Source organism: Neoarthrinium moseri (genome assembly GCF_022829205.1).
Source record: "Neoarthrinium moseri strain CBS 164.80 chromosome Unknown scaffold67_Wmoseri_CBS_16480, whole genome shotgun sequence".
Classification (NCBI taxonomy): domain Eukaryota; kingdom Fungi; phylum Ascomycota; class Sordariomycetes; order Amphisphaeriales; family Apiosporaceae; genus Neoarthrinium; species Neoarthrinium moseri.
This window is the reverse complement of record NW_026055181.1, coordinates 129,984-149,523: the sequence shown is the minus strand read 5'-3', so window position 1 is coordinate 149,523 and position 19,540 is coordinate 129,984. Positions and strand designations below refer to the sequence as shown.

At 52.0% G+C, this 19,540-nt stretch overlaps 7 protein-coding genes across 7 annotated transcripts; 3 read left to right on the top strand and 4 right to left on the bottom strand.

The window, feature by feature from the left end:
- Window positions 1-111: 111 nt before the first annotated feature.
- JN550_011414 (uncharacterized protein) lies at window positions 112-1,198 on the bottom strand (the record flags this gene model as incomplete). The annotated part of the gene is made up of 2 exons (XM_049309776.1): window positions 112-1,001; window positions 1,099-1,198. 2 exons carry the CDS (start codon window positions 1,196-1,198, stop codon window positions 112-114), a joined length of 990 nt encoding a protein of 329 aa, XP_049166644.1.
- Window positions 1,199-2,014: 816 nt separating this feature from the next.
- JN550_011413 (uncharacterized protein) lies at window positions 2,015-3,088 on the bottom strand (the record flags this gene model as incomplete). Its single annotated transcript, XM_049309775.1, has 1 exon — window positions 2,015-3,088. One exon carries the CDS (start codon window positions 3,086-3,088, stop codon window positions 2,015-2,017), a length of 1,074 nt encoding a protein of 357 aa, XP_049166643.1.
- A 740-nt stretch (window positions 3,089-3,828) lies between these two features.
- On the bottom strand, window positions 3,829-5,660 carry JN550_011412 (uncharacterized protein; the record flags this gene model as incomplete). The annotated part of the gene is made up of 4 exons (XM_049309774.1): window positions 3,829-4,294; window positions 4,357-4,925; window positions 4,990-5,232; window positions 5,310-5,660. 4 exons carry the CDS (start codon window positions 5,658-5,660, stop codon window positions 3,829-3,831), a joined length of 1,629 nt encoding a protein of 542 aa, XP_049166642.1.
- A 1,679-nt stretch (window positions 5,661-7,339) lies between these two features.
- JN550_011411 (uncharacterized protein) lies at window positions 7,340-9,820 on the top strand (the record flags this gene model as incomplete). The annotated part of the gene is made up of 2 exons (XM_049309773.1): window positions 7,340-7,519; window positions 7,586-9,820. 2 exons carry the CDS (start codon window positions 7,340-7,342, stop codon window positions 9,818-9,820), a joined length of 2,415 nt encoding a protein of 804 aa, XP_049166641.1.
- A 925-nt stretch (window positions 9,821-10,745) lies between these two features.
- JN550_011410 (uncharacterized protein) lies at window positions 10,746-13,322 on the bottom strand (the record flags this gene model as incomplete). Its single annotated transcript, XM_049309772.1, has 4 exons — window positions 10,746-11,276; window positions 11,493-12,379; window positions 12,437-12,745; window positions 12,845-13,322. The coding sequence occupies 4 exons, from the start codon at window positions 13,320-13,322 to the stop codon at window positions 10,746-10,748; spliced, it is 2,205 nt and encodes a 734-aa protein (XP_049166640.1).
- Window positions 13,323-13,441: 119 nt separating this feature from the next.
- On the top strand, window positions 13,442-15,333 carry JN550_011409 (uncharacterized protein; the record flags this gene model as incomplete). The annotated part of the gene is made up of 3 exons (XM_049309770.1): window positions 13,442-13,606; window positions 13,886-14,277; window positions 14,340-15,333. The coding sequence occupies 3 exons, from the start codon at window positions 13,442-13,444 to the stop codon at window positions 15,331-15,333; spliced, it is 1,551 nt and encodes a 516-aa protein (XP_049166639.1).
- Window positions 15,334-16,813: 1,480 nt separating this feature from the next.
- On the top strand, window positions 16,814-18,468 carry JN550_011408 (uncharacterized protein; the record flags this gene model as incomplete). Its single annotated transcript, XM_049309769.1, has 9 exons — window positions 16,814-16,846; window positions 16,919-17,087; window positions 17,145-17,192; window positions 17,261-17,466; window positions 17,526-17,563; window positions 17,619-17,638; window positions 17,697-17,751; window positions 17,806-17,871; window positions 17,940-18,468. 9 exons carry the CDS (start codon window positions 16,814-16,816, stop codon window positions 18,466-18,468), a joined length of 1,164 nt encoding a protein of 387 aa, XP_049166638.1.
- Between the last annotated feature and the right edge of the window lie 1,072 nt (window positions 18,469-19,540).

Genomic DNA, 19,540 nt, shown 5'->3' with positions numbered 1-19,540 from the left:
AATAATGCTAGGATGTATATTCCGCTGAGTGGTATCTTTCATTACAACTTCCCACTAATGGTACAGTTCATCCGGCCAAATCTATGTCTAAGTCTAATAACTGCACAAGTTTCAAGGGAGATGTCTCATAACGCCTTCAAATGCAACCAGAGCCGCGGCATTGGCAGGGAAAGCCCTCAAGAAGCACGGCAAAAACCCTCTCCAGTATCCTTTCCAGCCCGTTTCCCTATACACGGCCTTGGCAGCATCAGACCACCCCTTAAACTTCGGGGTGCCGTCATTTAGCTTGCCTCCCATCGGATCCGTCATGATACGCTGCTTGACGACGTCGCTCGGGTAACTGGTGATCCAGAAAACCTGCGCGCTCAGCCCGCCGGCCCAGAAGTTGATGGCTGGCGCACTGAGGGATGTGCGGTCCCTCAACAGCTGGGAGAAGACGTTGTAGGAGCCCCACCAGAAAAAGAAGAACGAGCGGAACAGCAGTGTCGCGGCCAGTCCCTTGTATATCCCTCGAATCCCGTGGGCGCCGTATATCTTCTTCATGCAGTCGATGGGCCCCGTATACAGCCGCTCCGTCTTCTTGGCCGAATACTGGATCTGCAGGCGCGCCTTGATATGCTCCACGGGCGCGGCGACAAAGGATACAGTGGCCCCGGCCATGATGCCCGCGATCCCGTGGCCGTACGAGGGCAGATGCGCGACGGCATCCGAAGTGCCCGCGATGGGCTGCTTGCCGTCGGCCGCCGCCCGGTCGGCATGCGGCAGCCGGGGAATGTGCTGGCTGAAAACGTTCTCGGCGAGCAGGCGCCGGTAGACGGTCAGCGAGCCGAGCATGACGCTGTCCATGAACATCCAGCCGACCAGCGGGGGCGTCGCCCCCTTGTACAGGCCCCGGACGCCCTCATGGCGGAGGGTCTGCGCGACACATGCCACGGGGCCGCTGAAGCGCGACGCGTCGGTGGTCTGGAGGCGGACCTTGATAGTGTCGAAGGGGTGGCCCACTACTCGGGATTTGTTGTCAGCAACTCTCGACTCTTTAGAGTTTACAATCGCAGCGAAGGATCTGTGCCGTGCTGAGATTGTGGGCGCAAAACATACCGGACAGCTTGGCGATGCCGGAGAACACGCCGGCCACGAAGCCTTTGTAGTTCTTGCTCTGGCTGGCCTCTGCCGGCTTCTGCTTCAGGTCGGCGGCCATTGAGAGCTACATTGAAGAAGAGCGACGAGCAGAGGAAAGAAGCGTGGGATGACGTCTTGTAAGTAGTAATCGGTGCTCATCAAGTGGCCCCGGAATTTGGCAGAGCTAGCGCCGGGATCGGCCTGGAGATATCGGGGCTACTAGGTTATGTAGATAGGCATTATAGGGTGGGGCAATGACCGAGGTCCTCTATGCCGTACATTGGGAGACCTTCGCACACGCCTTCTGACAAGTATTAAGCGCACAATCTCGTTCCGGGAAGCGAGACGGATTATGCGCCATATAGGAGCATCGGGGTCTATCTTCCTGCTTGTTTCTCATATGGCGGATGGATGTCTCTAATCAGGCTTGCGAAGGGATAAGTGACGAGAAGGACCCGAATCCGCCAGGACACAATGTGATTGGAAGGAAGGGAGGCGAAAGAAAATACCGTGGTTGCTTCTGGGGCACATGGGTATTCTCGTGGAAGAAAAATTGCATCGTCAAAGCCGTTGAGAACATCATCAATACTTTGGACGCCAACAAAGCCTCCAATTATTGAGACAGAGTTAAGTCATGGGGTTATAGCCTTGTCGCAGCTTGACTCTGACATCGGCTATGGATTTAGAAAAAGGCCGAGTGGTCAATTCGGATTGCGTACGGTTACGCAGACGACAATAAAAGATGTGGCAACTCAAGGCACCTAATGCCAATGCGTTGAGGACCTTGTGTGTGGTATACTTCAGCAAGGCAAGAACAAAAGATTCAGCTAAGTCTATGTCTCCGAGTCAAATATCGAGACCAATTTCCCCTTGAGGATACACAAAGACCCATCCGTCAAGGAAAAACCACAACTGCTCTCCCAGTCAATCTGCCAGCTCTGAGTTCATCATATGCTTTTTGGACATCATTGAAGGCGAATTTCTGGATGTCAGTTCTCAATTTGCCGCGCTTGTGAAGCTCACACACCTCCCTGAGTTCCTGACGAGTGCTTGCCAGACTAATTACAAACTCGCAACCGGTAGTTAGTAAACCCCAGCCCACGGACAGCGATCCGCCCTCCAGGCCAACAAGCACGATCCGGCCTTGGGGGCGGGATATCCTCGCAGCAAGTTGCAACGTCGCAGAAGTGCCAACTAAATCGACGGTGACATCTATGCCCCTGTTGTTGGTAAGCGTCATGATCTCATCCTGAGCAGTGTCGCCGTCGTTCTCGAAGAGAACCGCATGATCTGCGCCAAGTTCGCGGGCCACCTCGAGGCGTTTCTGGGCCGTGTCAATGGCGATGACATCGGCCGATGTCAATAATTTGATAAATTGCACTCCGTATGACCCTAGTCCACCAATACCGATGATGGCCGCACTCGTGCCAGGTTTCAGCCTCTCGACCGCTGTCTGAATCGCGTGGTATGCTGTGACTGCAGCATCAGTGAGCGGAGCATACAAAACGGGATCGGCATCGCCAATGGAGATGACCTCGTTTCGAGGCACTAGCAAATATTCCGCCAGCCCACCATCAACACCACAGCCCCTAGTCGTGGAGATAGCACCTCGCTTGTATGCCTCGCAGTGGTTCTCTACGCCAGTCGTACAGTATTCGCAGTTCGAGCAGTGCCTAATATGATGTACAACGACAGCTTCTCCAACCTCGAGGTCATTAACGCCCACGCCTAGCTCGGCGACATATCCTGCATTTTCGTGGCCGAGTATGAACCCCGGATCGAGCGCATTTGCGTAGGGACCTGAGCCCGATTGGCTGTCGACCATGTCGAGATCAGATCGGCAGAGTCCCGCCGCTTTCATTCGAACCAGAATGTCACCAGGTCCAGGAACAGGCTTAGGTACCGTGACAAATTGAGCCGGTTGGCCCCATGCCACAAGCCTGAAAGCTTTCATAGTCTGGGAGGACATTTCTACCACTTTGAGTAGTTAGATTTCAAGAGTTGTGAAATAGTATGAATGTTCTTCGCCGCCTCGGAAGATCTGACTACCAAGCCGAAGAGATAGGAGACGAAAAGCGCCAACAAAAGCGGCTGAAAGATAGGCGACTTGCATCAAGCTACGACTAGCCTGATAGAAAATGTTCTTCAGAAGAACATTTTGAAATGCTCCAACAACTACGACTTTATATGTTGGAGGCCGGGTGGAGTACTATGCACTTCGACCCCTCTACGCGTCCAGGACAGGGAGGGGTATGCGCCGTCACTCTGCAGGTGGCCGTAACACAGCGTGCATGAAGACCTCCTTAGATATTCATCGTCAACTTTGCTGCCGTCTGACCCATACATCATACTCCATAATACCCAACTGACCACGGATGATTTATCGCAGCAGCTCTTTAAAGGCCACTACCCCCTTTTCAATGCTTTAAACAACTTAGTCTGGTGGTTACTAGCACTTATTTATCTAACAGAATTGAGAACATGGCAGGTTTTTGCTTACTTGGTAAGTTCGTAGTTGAGCATGGAAGGAGCAGAGTTCACCGACGGAAGTCTACGCTTCGGCCGAAAGTCTATGTAAGTCCGTTGATTCAAACTGTCCATGGCCTCTTCCTTTATGGCATTTTAATGTAATATTGCGTACCCGTCGCTAAGTGACTGAATGTATCCCAACTGTATCTGCTAAAGTTCGTTTTCTTGGACATTGGACACCTACTCAGTTTCAGCTGGTTCATAATCCTTCCAGATCAAGCCGTCAGGGACCACCTTCCACTGAAGCTCGTCATCCAGAAGATCTGCTTCGGTTTTCGCCCACTCGTGGCGGATGCATTCAGCCTTCGCGGTATTTCGTGGTGTGATAATAGCCTTGAATGGTTTCGGCAGCACGAACAGTCCCTCGGTCAGATCGGCCATGTCAGGTACAATCTCCTGGCCTGTCTCGTCAACGGGCCTGCGAAAGTCAAAGGCCCAAAGAAGACGCGAGATTGCGAGGAACAGCGAGCGGTCTGCGATATGCATTCCCTGGCATAGACGCCGGCCAGCACCGAAAACGAAATGATCACGTTTGGTAGGATCCGAGTTGGAAGCTGCTTCGGCCGATGTCTGATGATCGTTTGCCCAACGAGTGGGATCAAACTCTCGCGGATTGGGGTGCCTTCGAGAGTCGTTCGCTACAGCCCTGAAGTCTGAGTCTCAGCTCTTATTTCACCAGTAGGACGCTGTCAGAGAAAATGCTCTTACCAGACATTCCACATGACCCCCGCTCCTTTAGGAATCTTGTATCCCATGTATTCATCGTCACGAATCACAGCGTGCGGCACACCAAGGATATCAGTCGGCATCCATCGCATACTTTCCTTCATACAGCCTCGAATGTAGGGGAGGTTGGGCAGATCATTCAAGTCGGGGAGCCGTTCTCCGCATATGGTGTCCAGCTCGGCCTGTGCCGCTTGGACAACTCCAGGAAAGATCATCAGCGCCTGTACAAAGCCTACCAGAGTCGCAGATGTGGTGTCGGAGCCTGCTTCAAGCAGTGATCCGCTCACATAACCGGCGATCCCATCAGAAAATCCTTCTTCATCCTGTGCCTTTACCAGGTCAACGCAAAAGCACGGCTTCGCTCGGCCATCTCGGAGTTTCTTCTTGGTGTCTAAGTAATGACCTACATACAGGTCGTATTCCTTGCTATGAAGCTCCTTGGCGTATCTTCTCATAGGAAGGAGAGCATCGGGGAGGTAGCGGAGAAACGGAAAGACGTCTAAGAGTGCTGCCGTCTGAGTGCCGGTGACCTCACAGAACTTCTCGAACCCCTTTTGCGAGATCAGTGACGGCTGCGATCGTGGCACTCTCCTGAGGATAGTGAGGTCAACATACATGGAAGAGCTGCTTGAGCTTGGGGTCGTCAATGCTTGTGGTGCGGAAACCGAAAATCATCTGAGTAGTCAGAGAGTTTGTATAACGACGAATGTGGTCAACGAATAGGTTGGGCGTCTGGAGGAAACCCATAAGCATGGCCTTATTTTCCAGGTCCTGATAGGGCACATAGGTACGCGACGCTTTGATATTCAGATTGTTATGCACAATTTTTCGGATCATGCGCCATGTTTCTCCATATTCCTGGTTCGCGAGTCAGTGTTGATGCCTTCACAGGTCGATCAATAAGCCACCATGGTTCAGAGCGGTCAGACACGCACCATCAGCAACATGCGGAACCCGCCACTGATGATTTGGCCGAGGTACATTTCTGGTCTGGACGAGTAAATGTTGCTACGTTTATCTAACAAATCCTTGATGGCCTGGTCCGATGAGAGCACAATCATCACCTTGGTTCCCAGCATCAGCGAGTATACGGGGCCATACTCCTCTGCCCACTTTTGGAACTGAAGGTGGCCCTTCTCCTTGGGAAGCAGGTGAATGTTCCCAAGAATAGGGAGCGTCGGCGGGCCGGGAGGGTACCCTTTCGGTCTTTGGCCGACTTTGCTCAACCTGTGGATCAAAACTAGTAGTATTGTGAGGAAAATGGCAGTAGCTGCTGAAGCCACCATCTTGGCCCTCTTGCTACGGCCGCTTCAACCTCGTGAGGAATAGGGAAGGACGTAAATGAGGTCCAAAGTTGCTGCAAAACTGATATACTGCGTTTCATAGATGACTTCATTGAAAACGGAGAGGAGAGAGGGGTTTTTGAATCAGCTGGTGAGCATGCTTATCTTACTGCATACCAGATTGTTCAACTCTGCAATCATTGGGCGATGAGCGTCTTGTGGGTGTCCCCTTACCTCCAGTAGCACGCAAGGTGGCTAAACCCCCCTTCCGACAAGCAGAGTCAAACAAGTGTGCTGCGCGCTCCGTGGCAGGTTGAGTCAATTGCTCTTCTTGGTCGACAGAAGAGATACTCAAACTCACTGCTAGAAATCGTAACCTCTACATTAATTGTAGGACCACTGCTATCGAAACCGGAGTATAGATTGACATCAGCCTTTAGGAGACATTGCGCTCGGGCTTAATTGGGAAAGATCCATGCATCGGGGCTAACACAGTGGTGGAAAAGGGGGGAGAGGTGCACGCGGAATTAGCCAGTGATGCTCGGGGTGATATGGCAGCCATGAAGCTATGAATCAGCCTCACAGTCCGCCGAGACAGGCATGACCATGAGAAAGCGCTCGGGTTTGAACTAGCAAACCCTTGACAGTAGTCGAAGGCCATCTGTCTGCTGCGCACGGCGACACGGAGGGGTGCGGGAACGATGCCGCGGGGACAGGCCCGTTTAGACCAGGATAGCAGCTCTATAGAGTCTCGGAAGTGCAGTAGTGCAGGGACCCATGGAGCAGGAAGAGCCCCCAAAGAGCCCCAAAGGAGCCCCAAAAGTGGGCTCGCAGACGACGGATCGCCTCATTGGGTTACCTGGAACGTGAAGGCGGCTTGCGACTACGTATTAGATGCATGTTGCTTGCCTCGAAAAAATTCGGAATGGATTAATTAGGCTCTTCGGCTGGCCCCCTGGCCAGAATGGGGCGATTGGCCAATCGAGGCTGCAAGGCCCGTGGCAACTGTCAGTGTCCTGCAAGGAGATGCCTTGGATTATCGCGAACAAGACAGTCATCAAGTGGCCGGAAGCACATCAATGTTGATGCCCAACGCAACGGACATGTGCGAGGGGAAGACGTCGCTCAATGAGCACGTTACACGTGATTGTGTATGCATTGGGTTCGCAGGCGGGCTGCCCATTGGCCCATTGGACGGGCAGGATGGGATACACAGTACGTGTTGGCGTTGTTTACTTTGGACCCCTGGCGCCGCATAGCAACGGCGCCAAAACATGGGCATCCCACCCCACGAGAAGTTTGGGACAGACATCCACACCATCATAAGTCGACTCGACTTACTTAGCTAAGTAGGTAGCCCACCGCAGCTGCTTCCCGACCGGGGCTTAATCGCATATAGACCCTGTCGCCCTTTTTCAATAGCTCGGTTGCTGCCGTGCAATCCGTATCAGGCCTCGGATTTTCATCGTCAGGGGGCGAGAATATATGGTAAACTCAATCGGCATCGTCTGCGCCCTCACCGCTCCGAAGAACCGCAGTTCGCGCGACCAGATGCACCCGGACTTATCCACCCGCCTGAGCTTGTACGACTCGTAGTTATCCGCGACCGACTGCGCTGTTCTACCCCGAGATTGAGATCCGCGTCCCTCTGCGTGCGGCAGGAAACGCGTCGTGAGCCCGCCATGGTCGAGCCCGACAACATCCGTACGGCCTCGCTGTACATCAACAACCAGCTGCTGTCCCGCGGCCTCCTGCGCGATGGCCAGAGCATCGACTTTGCCAACCCGGAGGCCGGTGCGGGGTTGCAGGCAACCATGGGGAGGATCATGAGCGTCGTCAATGACTTGATTCTCCGGCGTGACGTATGTCGCTGCTCTGCCCGCCTGCCATCCGTCCCCGAGCAAGCAAGCAGCTAACACCTTGTGCAGCGCGATGCCGCCCAGCGCGAATCCCTCAGCAACACCCTACTATCCCTCCGCGCCGACGCGCAGCGACATACCACCGAGAACACGCGGCTGTTGGAGAAAGTCGCCGAAACACAGCGGAAGGTGGACGGCGCCGACGCCACCGAGCGCGCTCTACGTCTACAGCTCAAGTCCACCGAGTCAACAGTGCACAAGCTCAAAGATGAGATGGCCAAGATGAAGACACTGGTTGCCCAGAGCCGGGCCGCCTGCGCCAACGAGGTCCGGAAGCGAGACCGACAAATCGACAACCTGAAGAAGGCTGTGGTAGATGCCGGACGAACCCGCGGAGGCGGCAAGAACCGCGACGTCGTGACTATCACGGTCGTGGGCGACACTGGCGCCGAATACAGAGAGGAAGGCGTTGCCAAGGGCGGCACCGACGACGAGGGGTACAGTCTGCGGATGGAAACCAACGAGTTCCTCACTGAGCTGGCCAAGAGCTTGAGTGAGGAGAATTCAACCCTCATCGATCTCGCACGGCGGACCGCAAACAACCTGCGTGAGATGAGTGGCTTAGAGAAGCTACTAGACGAGGGCATGAAACCACCCATCGCAAGTGCGGACGGTCTTCCTCCACCGCAGAAGAGCGCGGATGAACTGGTCCACGAAATGTCGGTCATCATGGAGCATCTTAGGACGATTCTCACAAACCCGTCATTCGTGCCCATCGAGGAAGTCGAGGTGCGCGAGACCGAGATCATCCGGTTACGTGAGGGCTGGGAGCGAATGGAAGCGCGCTGGAAGGATGCTGTGCGGATGATGGATGGTTGGCGGAGACGTATGGTTTCCAGCGGCAAGTCGGTCGACATGGAGGAGCTTCAAATGGGACTGCGCCTGAGTCCGGTGCGCATGAAGGATATTGACGAGCCTATGGAAGACCAGGACATGCATTACCAGGAGCTATCGTGCGTTCAAGAGGAGGACGAGGACGTGTCGCAACTTGGACCTCCTCAGTCACCAAGCCCCGCCGAGTCGCTGCATCTCGTGCCAGCACCGGGCTATGAGGCCGAAGAAGAACACGAAGACTCGGACTCCAGCATATTTCAGGATGACGTAGACATGGACGACCTGGAAAGCGAGGAGCCCAACATCCAGATCCTCCAGCAATCAAACGGCTCCTCGATGGCTACCTCAATCATGGCCAACTCGATGGACTCGCCACCCCTTCCGATTCCACCTCAGCTGAGCCCCTTGAAAGACTCCTACTCGTCAGGCAATCGCCGAAAACGGCGCGGAGATTTTACTACGATTGTGGAAGAGAGGACACTCGAGATCGAAGCTGCTGCTGCTGCTCGCGAAGCGCCTGAACCTCCGCCCCATCGAATTAAGCCGGGGTCGCCCCATCTGTCTCTGAAGGTACCTGAGCCACAGGAGCAACTTCGACCCTCGTCAATCAACTCTTCCGACAGCACCTTGTTCGGAGACATCTACGAGTCTCCGATCCGGTCAAACCCCTCTCGTCTCTTGTTCTCCAAACCATCACCGGCAGCTTCGCCTACGGCTGAGAAGCCGGACCCCTTACAGGCAAGGCCCCCGAGGTCCCATCCAGAACCAGTGGTCAGGCCCTCACAGGCGAAGAAACCCGACGACGCATCGAAAGCGGTGTCACCCACAGGGACGGCTCAGCCAACATCCTCGAGGAACCCTCCGCAAAGGACAGCCTCAGCGCCAGATCCGGCTACCGACAAGCCTGCACGGCATGAGGACAAGGCCCCGTCAAAGTCCACCAGTACAGCCCGGAACAGGTCACCTGTTCGGCCACCAGTCAACTCACGATTGCCGCGGCGCAATGCGCCCGCAGTTGAGCAAAGCCCCATCACCATCGCGACGATCCAGGCCAAGCTGGCAGCCTCAGAACGTGATGCCGACGCAGCGCGCGTGCGTGCCAAGCTCAAAGCGGCACGAATGGGTCGAAAGCAGACCCCAGTGCCTTCTTCACAGCCAACATCGGTGCCAGAGGAGGATACCGACCCGGTAAAGAAGGACATGCCGGCAGCGGTGGATCCCAATGAAGACGAACTTTCCAGGCCGGCCGAACCGCCACAAGGAACTCCTGTCCATCTGAGACCAGTAGAGAAGCGGAGGCGTGAAAGACGTACTAGCAAGGTCGTCTCAAGGCGGCGAAGCACGCTGAGCCCTTGGGAGCTGGAGAGCTTGATTCATGGGAGCGTGGATGTCCCGAGTCCTGTCCGGTGAGCGTCTTTCTGGTGAGACACGTATGAGCCTGATGCAAAGGGTCTGGCTCGACCGGGAAGGGTATGCGATTGGCTAAGTGATGACGTACAAGGGGATCGAGAGGGTAGGAAAGCCCTGGTGAATAATGAACGGTTACAATGAGGAGTTCCGGATGGAAAGGTCAATTGACTGGGCAGATAGATGACTTGGTTTCCAAGCTCTAGTAACGCTTTAATGAAATTTATAATGCTTATTCATCATTATAGATATTATGTATACATACTGTGTGACCAAGACCTAGTTATGTGTATAAACAACCGGTGTGCAGCATTGGGGTTCTCTCTTGTTAGATTCGGCTTCGATATGCAACCACCGCACAGAAAAATTTATTGATATAGATATTGACTAATGTGTCGCGCACAAAATGGTATAAACATACTGTATATTGTGTTCATATGTCCCCTGAGCAATGCTGCATTACCAGATTGTGACCTGTGCTATCCAAAATTCTCGGTATAGCTTGCTTCTTATCTGTCAGCGTGAAGTGCCTGGCAACGCAAGCTGTACAACCTCAAGGCCCAGCTTGATACATCCTCAAAACCATAGAAGTGTGTTGACTGAACAAGCTTAGGAAACCAAGTCCATAGTCCTCTTTGTGTCAAGGGAAAGTGTCAAGCCATTAACAGTAAGCCCAAGCTGGATTGAGTCAATCCGGCCGACCATCTTTACGACCCTGATACCCAGATATCTCCATCAAATGTAGAACCTAAGATCCAACGGGTCTTGAGTAGGATTAGAACCAGTCTGTTTCCGAACATACTACACCGCTATCTGGGGTTTGGCCTCTTTCTTTTCCATCCGACTGCTGCAATCTTTGCAGTACCATTTTTCTGGAAAGCATTAGACAATGTACTCATGCCGAAATCCGTTCGGGGATATGAAATGTTCACATACCGTTGGCACTTGGCACCGACGTCAGCCCAACACAGCCAATATGGAACCACTCCTTCTGACAGTCATCAGCATCGCAGGCTATCATTTCGCCATATGAGGTTCCATTGCAGTCGCAGTAGCGAGGCTCATCGTCATCGACAGCGCTATCAGGCTCCCCGGCATTGCTACCGCTTGCTCGATGCCTCGCTGCCCTACTTTCACGAGAGCTGTGGGGAGTGGGTAGGTATGCGAACTTCCTTGAGCCTTTATCCTTGATTTTGTCCTCGTGGACAGTGTCTCGCTCTCGATGGAAAGCGTCCCGCTCTTGTTTCACCCGTTGTTGTATGCTGCGTGCTCTTTGGCGATCGATTGGTCGAGGCTTGCAGTCAACACACGAGTGATCGAAATGCTCCGAAAGGACTTCCTGCATGTCCGTATCAAGATAGTAGCAGGCGATGTGTTGCCAAGTATCGCAGTTTTCGCAGTATATTGTGTTACCATCATCATCTGCAACACCGCACGCACATTTGAGCACGTATTGATCCTATTCCACTGAGTCAGAAAGGTCCGCCGCAGGAATGGATACAATGTTACTGTCCGCTGGGCCGTCTTCATGAATTCCTGACTTGAAGTCTTGATTGCTGCCATGCGCATCGAGAGTTGATGGCACGTCCTCATGATCTTCTTGACAGGTTGCGCATTTTTCAGCCCTAGAGTCCAGAAATTTCCGTTCGATATCCTCCACCCAGACGCACGTAACTTTGCAAGTTTTTTCTATAGCCGATAGTTTCCGGCTGGCTTCCGAAAGGAGTTCCCTGGCTTCGCTTTGATTATCAAACCCGGAAGGAAGAGCGCCCAATATGATCCGTCCCATATCCTCCGCCGAACTTAACTGATCTCTGCTCTTTTGTAACATAGCCCAGATTTCCTGAGTGGCTTCCAAAATGTCCTCCTGGGATTCGATTCGATTATTAATGTCCAGTGTGATCCGTTCTATATCCTCCGCCGAGGGTACCTGATCTAAGGTTTGTATGAAAGCCGAGATTTTCCGCCTGGCTTCCAAAATGTCCTCCTCGACTTCGCTTTCATAATTAGTCCCGGAAGGAAGAGCGCCCAGTGAAATTTCTTCAAGATGTCCACCGAGATGTTTGGTAATGGAGGTTTTGCCCGGTTCGATAACGGCATGGCACAGCGGGCAGTCCAACGATTCCCACGCAGGTCCCAAGCCATGACCAAGGACAAGATGGGAGATCCAATCGTTTCGATTCCCATACGTAGTCTCTCCACGAACACAAGACGCGTCGAGGCACACCCACGGTTGCAGATCCCCATACAGATGCAGTTTCCAGGCCGAGTTGTTCATGATGCGAACTGATCTTCCACACGCAATACACTCAAATGGCTTACCTTTTCTACCTTCTGTCGGCAAGGGAGGAATTCGAGTAGAGCGATCTTTCCCGTCGCCGTAAGACATCACTGTTTCCGCATACGATGATGTCATTGGTAGTGACGAGCCAATGCCAGAATCATTGAATTCTGAACCATCAATAGTACCTCCACTAGCCATGGGCAAGTTTGAAACATTGTTGTTCAGTTGCGCATCGCGTTGTTGTTGGCACCTGATATATCTCTCGTAGTTAGCCTTGCCTAAACGAGTTATAAGCAAGGGCGAAGCTTGTGGGAATCGGCTCTCAATTCTATCACAGAAAGTCTTATGCGGGAGCCACGCCGTCGTAACACCATCTGTTGCCAGGTTATCGGGTTCTCTAATAAAATCGAGGATGGGGTTTTTGAGAAGCGGCTCAAGCTCCATCAAGCATATCGTATCAGTGTGAAGATCCTCCAAGATCTCGCGGATGCTATCGTCGCCAAGATTTGATATATCATCACTGGAGCTCGAGTCGCCATCTTCGTCCTCGATGGCTCCTAGAAGGAGCTTCACTTCAGGCACTAGAAGGATAAGTTTTGTATGGTCCACTACAGTAGATCCGTCAATCAGTTGCGGTACAAGTCCTAGATCTCGGTTAGGAAAGTCTCTCTGAGCTCAATGAGGGCGTTGTTGAGCCAGGCTGAGAATAGTTACTCAGGCCCTCGTATTGGAGGACTACTCACGTTCTGTTAATGTAACACCGATACTTCCAAGGATTTTTAGGGAAGCCTGGCGTAATTTCCGTGATCCCTCAAAAGTCTTATCGACGTCACCACGAGCTATGCCATGGCCATCTGACCACAGTTTCAATCTCCCGAAGCTTCGCTCGAGGCTGATCCGATTCGAATTCGAGATACCGCGATTTTCTCCCTTTGACAGAGTCCTGACGGCTTCGGCAAAAAGTGCTAGGGTCTCAGCGCATAGCCTTGCTGCAGGAGATCTCTCATCTGGCCTTTCAATTCCGTGACCAGTCTGCGATGCCTCCAGGAACTGGCGAATGTGGAGGCTAGCATCGTGAGTTCCTTGCGCCTTAAAATGATCCATATGCCTTGAGAGGATGGTCAACGTCTCATGCCAGGTGCTTGTTGTTGAATGTTCCGTTGTCAAATATTGCCGAGTTCGCTTGGCTGCATGCACACATATCTGCGGCTGAAGAACCATGGTGCACGTGACCCCGCGAGTGAGGCATGGGTTGACATGCGCACTTCAGCCGCAAACTCCGTGCAAGACATCTTCATAATCATCGCATACTTGCGACTCAATTCGTGTTGATTGTGGCCATGGACCCAGTCTCGCTGACGCTCGCGGTTCTGCCGCTGTTAGGGGCCGCAATCAAGACTTACGGTGCGCTGCGTCAGAAATTGAAGATATATGGCCATTATGCACGGGAAATCCGCCGTGTCCGCAAACAGGTGGAGCGACAACAGCAATTCTTCCATAACGAGGTACACCTACTCATCCGGTCAGTGGTAAAAGATGAGATTGTTGTTGAGTCTATGGTCGAAGATGCGAACCATGCGAAATGGCGCTGCGACGAGCTCGAAGCAGGGCTTAGGCGATCGTTGGGGAAGAGTTATACGGCATGCCTTGGCATTATCGAAGAGATCGGAGGGGTTATGGAGGATCTTCAGCGAGAAATGGGCTGTTTCAACGAAATCGAGTCGCAACGCCAAAAGGCATGTCAACCTGGATGTACGAACTGCTTCAAAGGCTAATTCTGGTAGGGCGAGTCACTCAAGGATGCTGTGCGTCGCCTTCGTGACAGAGTCAAGATCACCTGGAATAAGTCGAACTTCGATAGCTCCATTGCAGATCTGCGGTCCTTCAATGACGATCTACGACGGCTCCGGGAGCAGGCTGAGGAACTCCAAAAGCCCAGGAAGCAATTAGAGAGCACACATACCCGCCTGAAACCCGAATATGGTAGCTATGGGACGGTTCGACGCGCGTCGAGAGCTGTCCATCTTGCATTGGCAATGGCCTGGTCCAAGCCTGCGCGGTCATGCTCTGCTGCAAGTTTACGGCACAAGGTGAAGCTTTTTATAGACGCCAAGGTCGAGGACCAAGTCCATATGGATATGGCACTCTTGTGCTACGGGCATGATTCTAGCGCATGGTAAGAAAGGCAACCCTTGCGAGCTCGTTGGAACTCAGCTTAACTCACATATACTTGGGTAGGAATCAAACCCAACCTAGCGTAACAAGCTTCCAGGTGCGGTCACGAGTCATCGACTGGATGGAGTCAGGTGTCAACACACCTCCACGCTCAGATGATGGGCGTCAAAAGCGTCAGAAAGTTCGCTTCCAAGATGACTGCACAGTCACCCGGAACTTGATGGCCGCAGAAAGTCCGGTTCCGTTGCTGACGCCCGAAGACTCGGGACTTTCCACGAACTCGGATGACCTATCGGGAAAAGACATATGCTCGACCTTGTTCTTGAACAGATCATGCCAGGTCTCCAATTCACCTAACCGATGTCTAGGGTTCCTCGACACATGTTCTGAAGAGACCTTTAGGCACTTCTTCTACCCTGACACTGACCCGCAAAGACTACAAGCATGTCATCCTGCCCCCATGAGCCAGGCACTGGGATATCCGATGGAGCATTCCCTATCGATTGTCGACCAGCTTCGACTCGCTCGCAACCTGGTTGCAGCAGTCCTGAAATTCCACTCAACACCTTGGTTGGGTTCTTGCTTTGCCCTGGCCGATTTATCATTCTTCCAAATAGGATCTGAGCTGAGCAAAAGTCTCCGGACCCTGCATTTCAGTACGGATTTCGTATATAAGGAGACTCTTGCGCTAGAGCCGCCATCTATGGAGGGGATCGAGTCATCATGCACACCGGGCACCTTACTAGAAGCATTTGAAGAGGCTATGCTCCAATATGGTATCCGAAACTTGACCCTATGGAGCCTCGGCACGATTCTCCTCCAGATCGGGCGCTGGTCTCAAGTTGAGTCACCAGACGATGTTGTGGCCATCCGAAAGCTGGCGTCACAAACCTCTACTCTGGGTCCTCGGTATCAGCAGCTGACAGAGAGGTGCTTGTATTGTGACTTCGGCTATGGGTTCGACTTGTCAAAGCCGCGCTTGCAACAAGCGGTATACGAGAATCTGGTTTGTGAACTCAATGCTATGATAGACAGTTTGAAGATTGATGATCACTGAACAAGTTAACTCTGGGGTTTTGGGTGGCGGTACTGGTTATCTTGGCATATAAGCTTTGGCTGCATTGGGCTGAGTATGTCACGGGTCAATCTGGACGACTGAATCAAGCAGGATTCCGCTGCTAGTATTTGTGATCTCCCTTGTAGCGGACAAGAGTGCGCTATCTTATAGGGCTGGCGCGGTCCATGAGATAGTGCGTTAGGCCCACAGCGCGGTAAACGCTCCGTGGTGGAGACGAATTCCTGGTGAGATTGGAACTGTGAACGCTTCCTCCGTAAGCCCGGTCTGGGTCTCCCAAGAGAGCGATTCTTCGGTGCAGCTGGCGAATGAAATCACTAACAGTCAACCATTAATAACGTGGGAGATATTAGTGAACTGGAGGCTTTGTCACAAAGAATGTGTGCGTCCAAGCTTGCGATCCAGATGTTACCGAGGCAAGTTGAGCTCAGGTTCACGATGCGAACTTCCATATCCCAATCATGAACAAGGACTCATCCTGTCTTCTGACACCGTAGCTCCCAAGCGCTCTCCATGGAAATCTTGAATCCTGTTATGACAAATACATGAAAATATTTTGCCTTGCTCTCCCCATCCGTGCGTCAGGATCACCTTCTGGAAGGATACAGCCTCCAGCCTTGCCACGCATAATATTTTCGACTTCGCGGAAACTCTATCGGCTTAAAACCGGATGCATTTGACTAACTAAGTTAGCATGATGCGGGGGAGCATAGTAGTGGATGTAAGCAGTAGTTACTACGACCGAGCTAGATTCAGCGACCTTCACACAGCATTAATTTCAACTTGAGTTGGATATCGCCAAACCCAGCGGGTCAGCGTCAGACTGCTGATAAAATCAAACATATCTTGAACGTCCTCTCTCTGTATCATTCTTATCAAATCAAAATTTCAACACTTTCAGCTTGCCATATTGAATTGGCCGCCGGCGGGACGGAATGTGACGTTGTGCACTGATTTGCTCCGGGGCCGATCTTGCCACCCCGTTCTGCTAGTTATGAAGATCGAAAGTCTATTTCGTGTCAGATCGAATCGGAGGCTCATTAGTCGTTAGCCAATGCCTTGAATAGCATGGATTAGCGGCCTGTAAGGCTGAAATGGATGATGACAGTTCCTCATCGTCGTCCAAACTCGTGCTGCGCAGCGCTATGTATACCTTGGCTTCTTCCCATGCCAGTCTCGCTCCTTCAACACCGACAACCGTTCGGCCTGGAACTGCCCTGACTAGCACTGTAAGCCAGTCCTTGCTAGTTCCAGTACCCCGTCTCTTGAGATCTCCTAGCGTCTCGAGTCCCTCGGTTGAAGGTGCCTCGCCTCTTGACATTGAGTAATAAAACTCGATATATATCCCATGCGCGACTCCGAGAGCATTTGGCGAGCAGCAAAGCTCCTTGAAATACATGCGAGTATCCAGTTGTAACGGTGCTATCATAACGCCATTAGACCCGCCGAAGCTGGTCACACAATGGCCAATACTGGACTCGAACGCTCAGCTACGGTATGACATCCCCAGCGCACCCTCATTAAGCGACAGCTCGGCGCAATAGTTATCACTGACTCTGGACCCCAGTTTCTAACCGAAGTATGGACACTCTTCGCGATAGGGATTCTGGTCCTCTTTGCTCGATTCGCCGTGCGTATCAAGACCGTCGGCCTCAGGGGTCTTCAGGGCGATGATCTGTTTGCATTGATCATCGTTTTTATGTATACTGGTGATGCTGTACTAGTTCACCTCGTATGTAAGTCAAGCTTATACAATACCGAATTCAGAACCAAAAGATTAACGGCAATTCAAGACCTCTTAGGATCGAACGTTGATGCAGCCACGTTCCAGCGCACCCGTCGTATGTCGAGCCCACCCTCATCAACTATATCGACTAGATTATCAAACGCTAACGTCCCAATCCCAAAGCTCTTTCCGATGAAGAGGTGGCCCAATATAGGATCGGATCCATATGCCAGTTCACAGCGTGGTTCACGTACTCGGCGCTTCTGTGGAGTCTTAAAGGCGTCATGCTGTGCTTCTTCAAACGACTTACTATGGGTCTCTGGCAAGCTAGGCTTACAAACTGGTTAATGTGGATATGTGCTGGATCATATTTTGTCGTCTTACTCACAGTGAGTTGCTGGAATGAATTCGTGTACGAAAAAAAAAAAAAATGCTCACACAGTCCCAGGTTATTTTTACATGCTTTCCTACGGACAAAAACTGGCAGTAAGTGAAGATAAATGAAGCTTGGTTCCATAATCATCACTAACGGTTGATTTAGGGTTGTGCCTGATCCGGGTCGTTAGTCTTGTGTTTCGAGTCCCATGCCTCCCTCTAGAAGCTGACGTTGCTGTTATAGTCAAATGCACCTTTAGATCGCAGAACTTCATCGTCACCGCCATACTCAATGTCATGTAAGCCTTGATCCGCTCTATTATGGCAGCGGCCTATCATCTAACTTACTACAGCACTGACCTCGCCATCCTGGCCATCCCGGTCCCGATTCTGTGGCAGCTTCAAGTTTCATGGAAGAAGTAAGTCCGGGTTTACGACACGAGTGTCATGTGCAAATTCCTTTATACTGATATATCCGGCTTTTCAGGAAGCTTTTTGTCGGCATACTCATTTGCTCTGGCTTCTTTGTTATAGCAGCAGCAATCGTCCGGGTCACTCTGACTGTCGGTGCGAATCCGAGTGGTACGAACGTCAACCGCTGGGGCGTACGAGAGACCCTCGTTGGTATCATCGCCGCCAACCTCCCAGTATTGGGCCCAGTAACCACCAAGAAGTTCTGGAATGGGGGACGGCTCACATCCCGACGCTACAGCAAGACCACGATCGGCGGACGCAGTAGCTCGACCTGGCACCACAGCTTTAGGCCTTACGGTGTGAGTCGCAGCTTTGCGGCGAGTATCGGCGGACACAAGAACAGAAACAACAGTTTCGCTGGTAGCGAGGAATCGATCTTCCATGCGGATAACATAAACCTCCAGCCCACATCGAACGAGGTCCTTGTACACACATCATATCACGTTAAGACAGAGGATAATGTCGGTGGCGCGTCGGACGGTTGGGCAGCCAATGTAACAACACCAGAGACCGCTGCTTGCAGGGGTCCTGATGCTGTGTAACGCCTGTATGTTGAACGACATATGTGGACCAGGCACTATACTCTGTGCAATGGGGCGTCGGAGGTCCTATTCAGAGACATAGGAGTACCTAATCAAAGAGACTCGATGTCATCCACTTCAGAGCATTGCATCGAGGAGTCTGAACAAGCAACGAGAGCTCGTGCGCTGCAGGCTCAATCCATTCTGTGCACAAACTCGCAGCATAATTTCTTTCGAAGAACTCATGCGAACAGCGATAGTCTAGGCACATAAGGCAGCGCCCAATTTATAGTCAAAAGACACCGACACAAGAAACATCATGGGTCTAGATGGCCGACCGAAAGCATTTGCAACTCTTAACTCGGACAGGCCAAGGCAACGCAATGCCTGGCTTTTTGAGGAAGAGCCAGCGCAGAGTTCATGCAAACAGGGCCTTTGGCCTTGGCCCTCCATTCTCAAAGAAATATGAGACCCTTCCGTTGGCATCGAAGGTCATCCTGCGCAGCAACGGCTACCGAATGCGTGGGAAGCGTTTGTCTTGGGTCCATTAAAATTTTCAACATGTTGGTCAGAAGGACTTGAAAGGACACATCTGGTATGTCACAGTGGTCCGGAGAAAAGAGATCTCAGAAGAGCAGTGGAGGCTCTTTTTTCTTCTTCTTTTTTGGGCACATCAATATGATGAGCATTGGCATTGTCTATGATGGTTGCAATGTCTTTGGCCACACATAAAGCTGGAGGACGTTGGTAAACATGTATGAGAGTGGTGGTACTGTGGTAGCTTGGTCTACATATGATATGTATATTCACACTTTCAATAGTATTACGAACTGGCGTCGCCACGGAATATATACACCATATTCAAATTGCGACACGCGTGAACAGGGCTGAAAGGACGACTGGGGATGAGACTAGGTCCTTGCCTCTCTGCCGTTGGAGAACTGATGATATGGAGTGTCGTTTCTTCAAAAGCACCAATAATCAATGCCTGTTATTCCAACACGGCTATCAAAATTCAGAGAAGCTCTCCAGTCTATAGGTCCACGTTTCTTGAACTTGTTTGGAGCTGTGCATCGACAGACGAAGTTAGTCA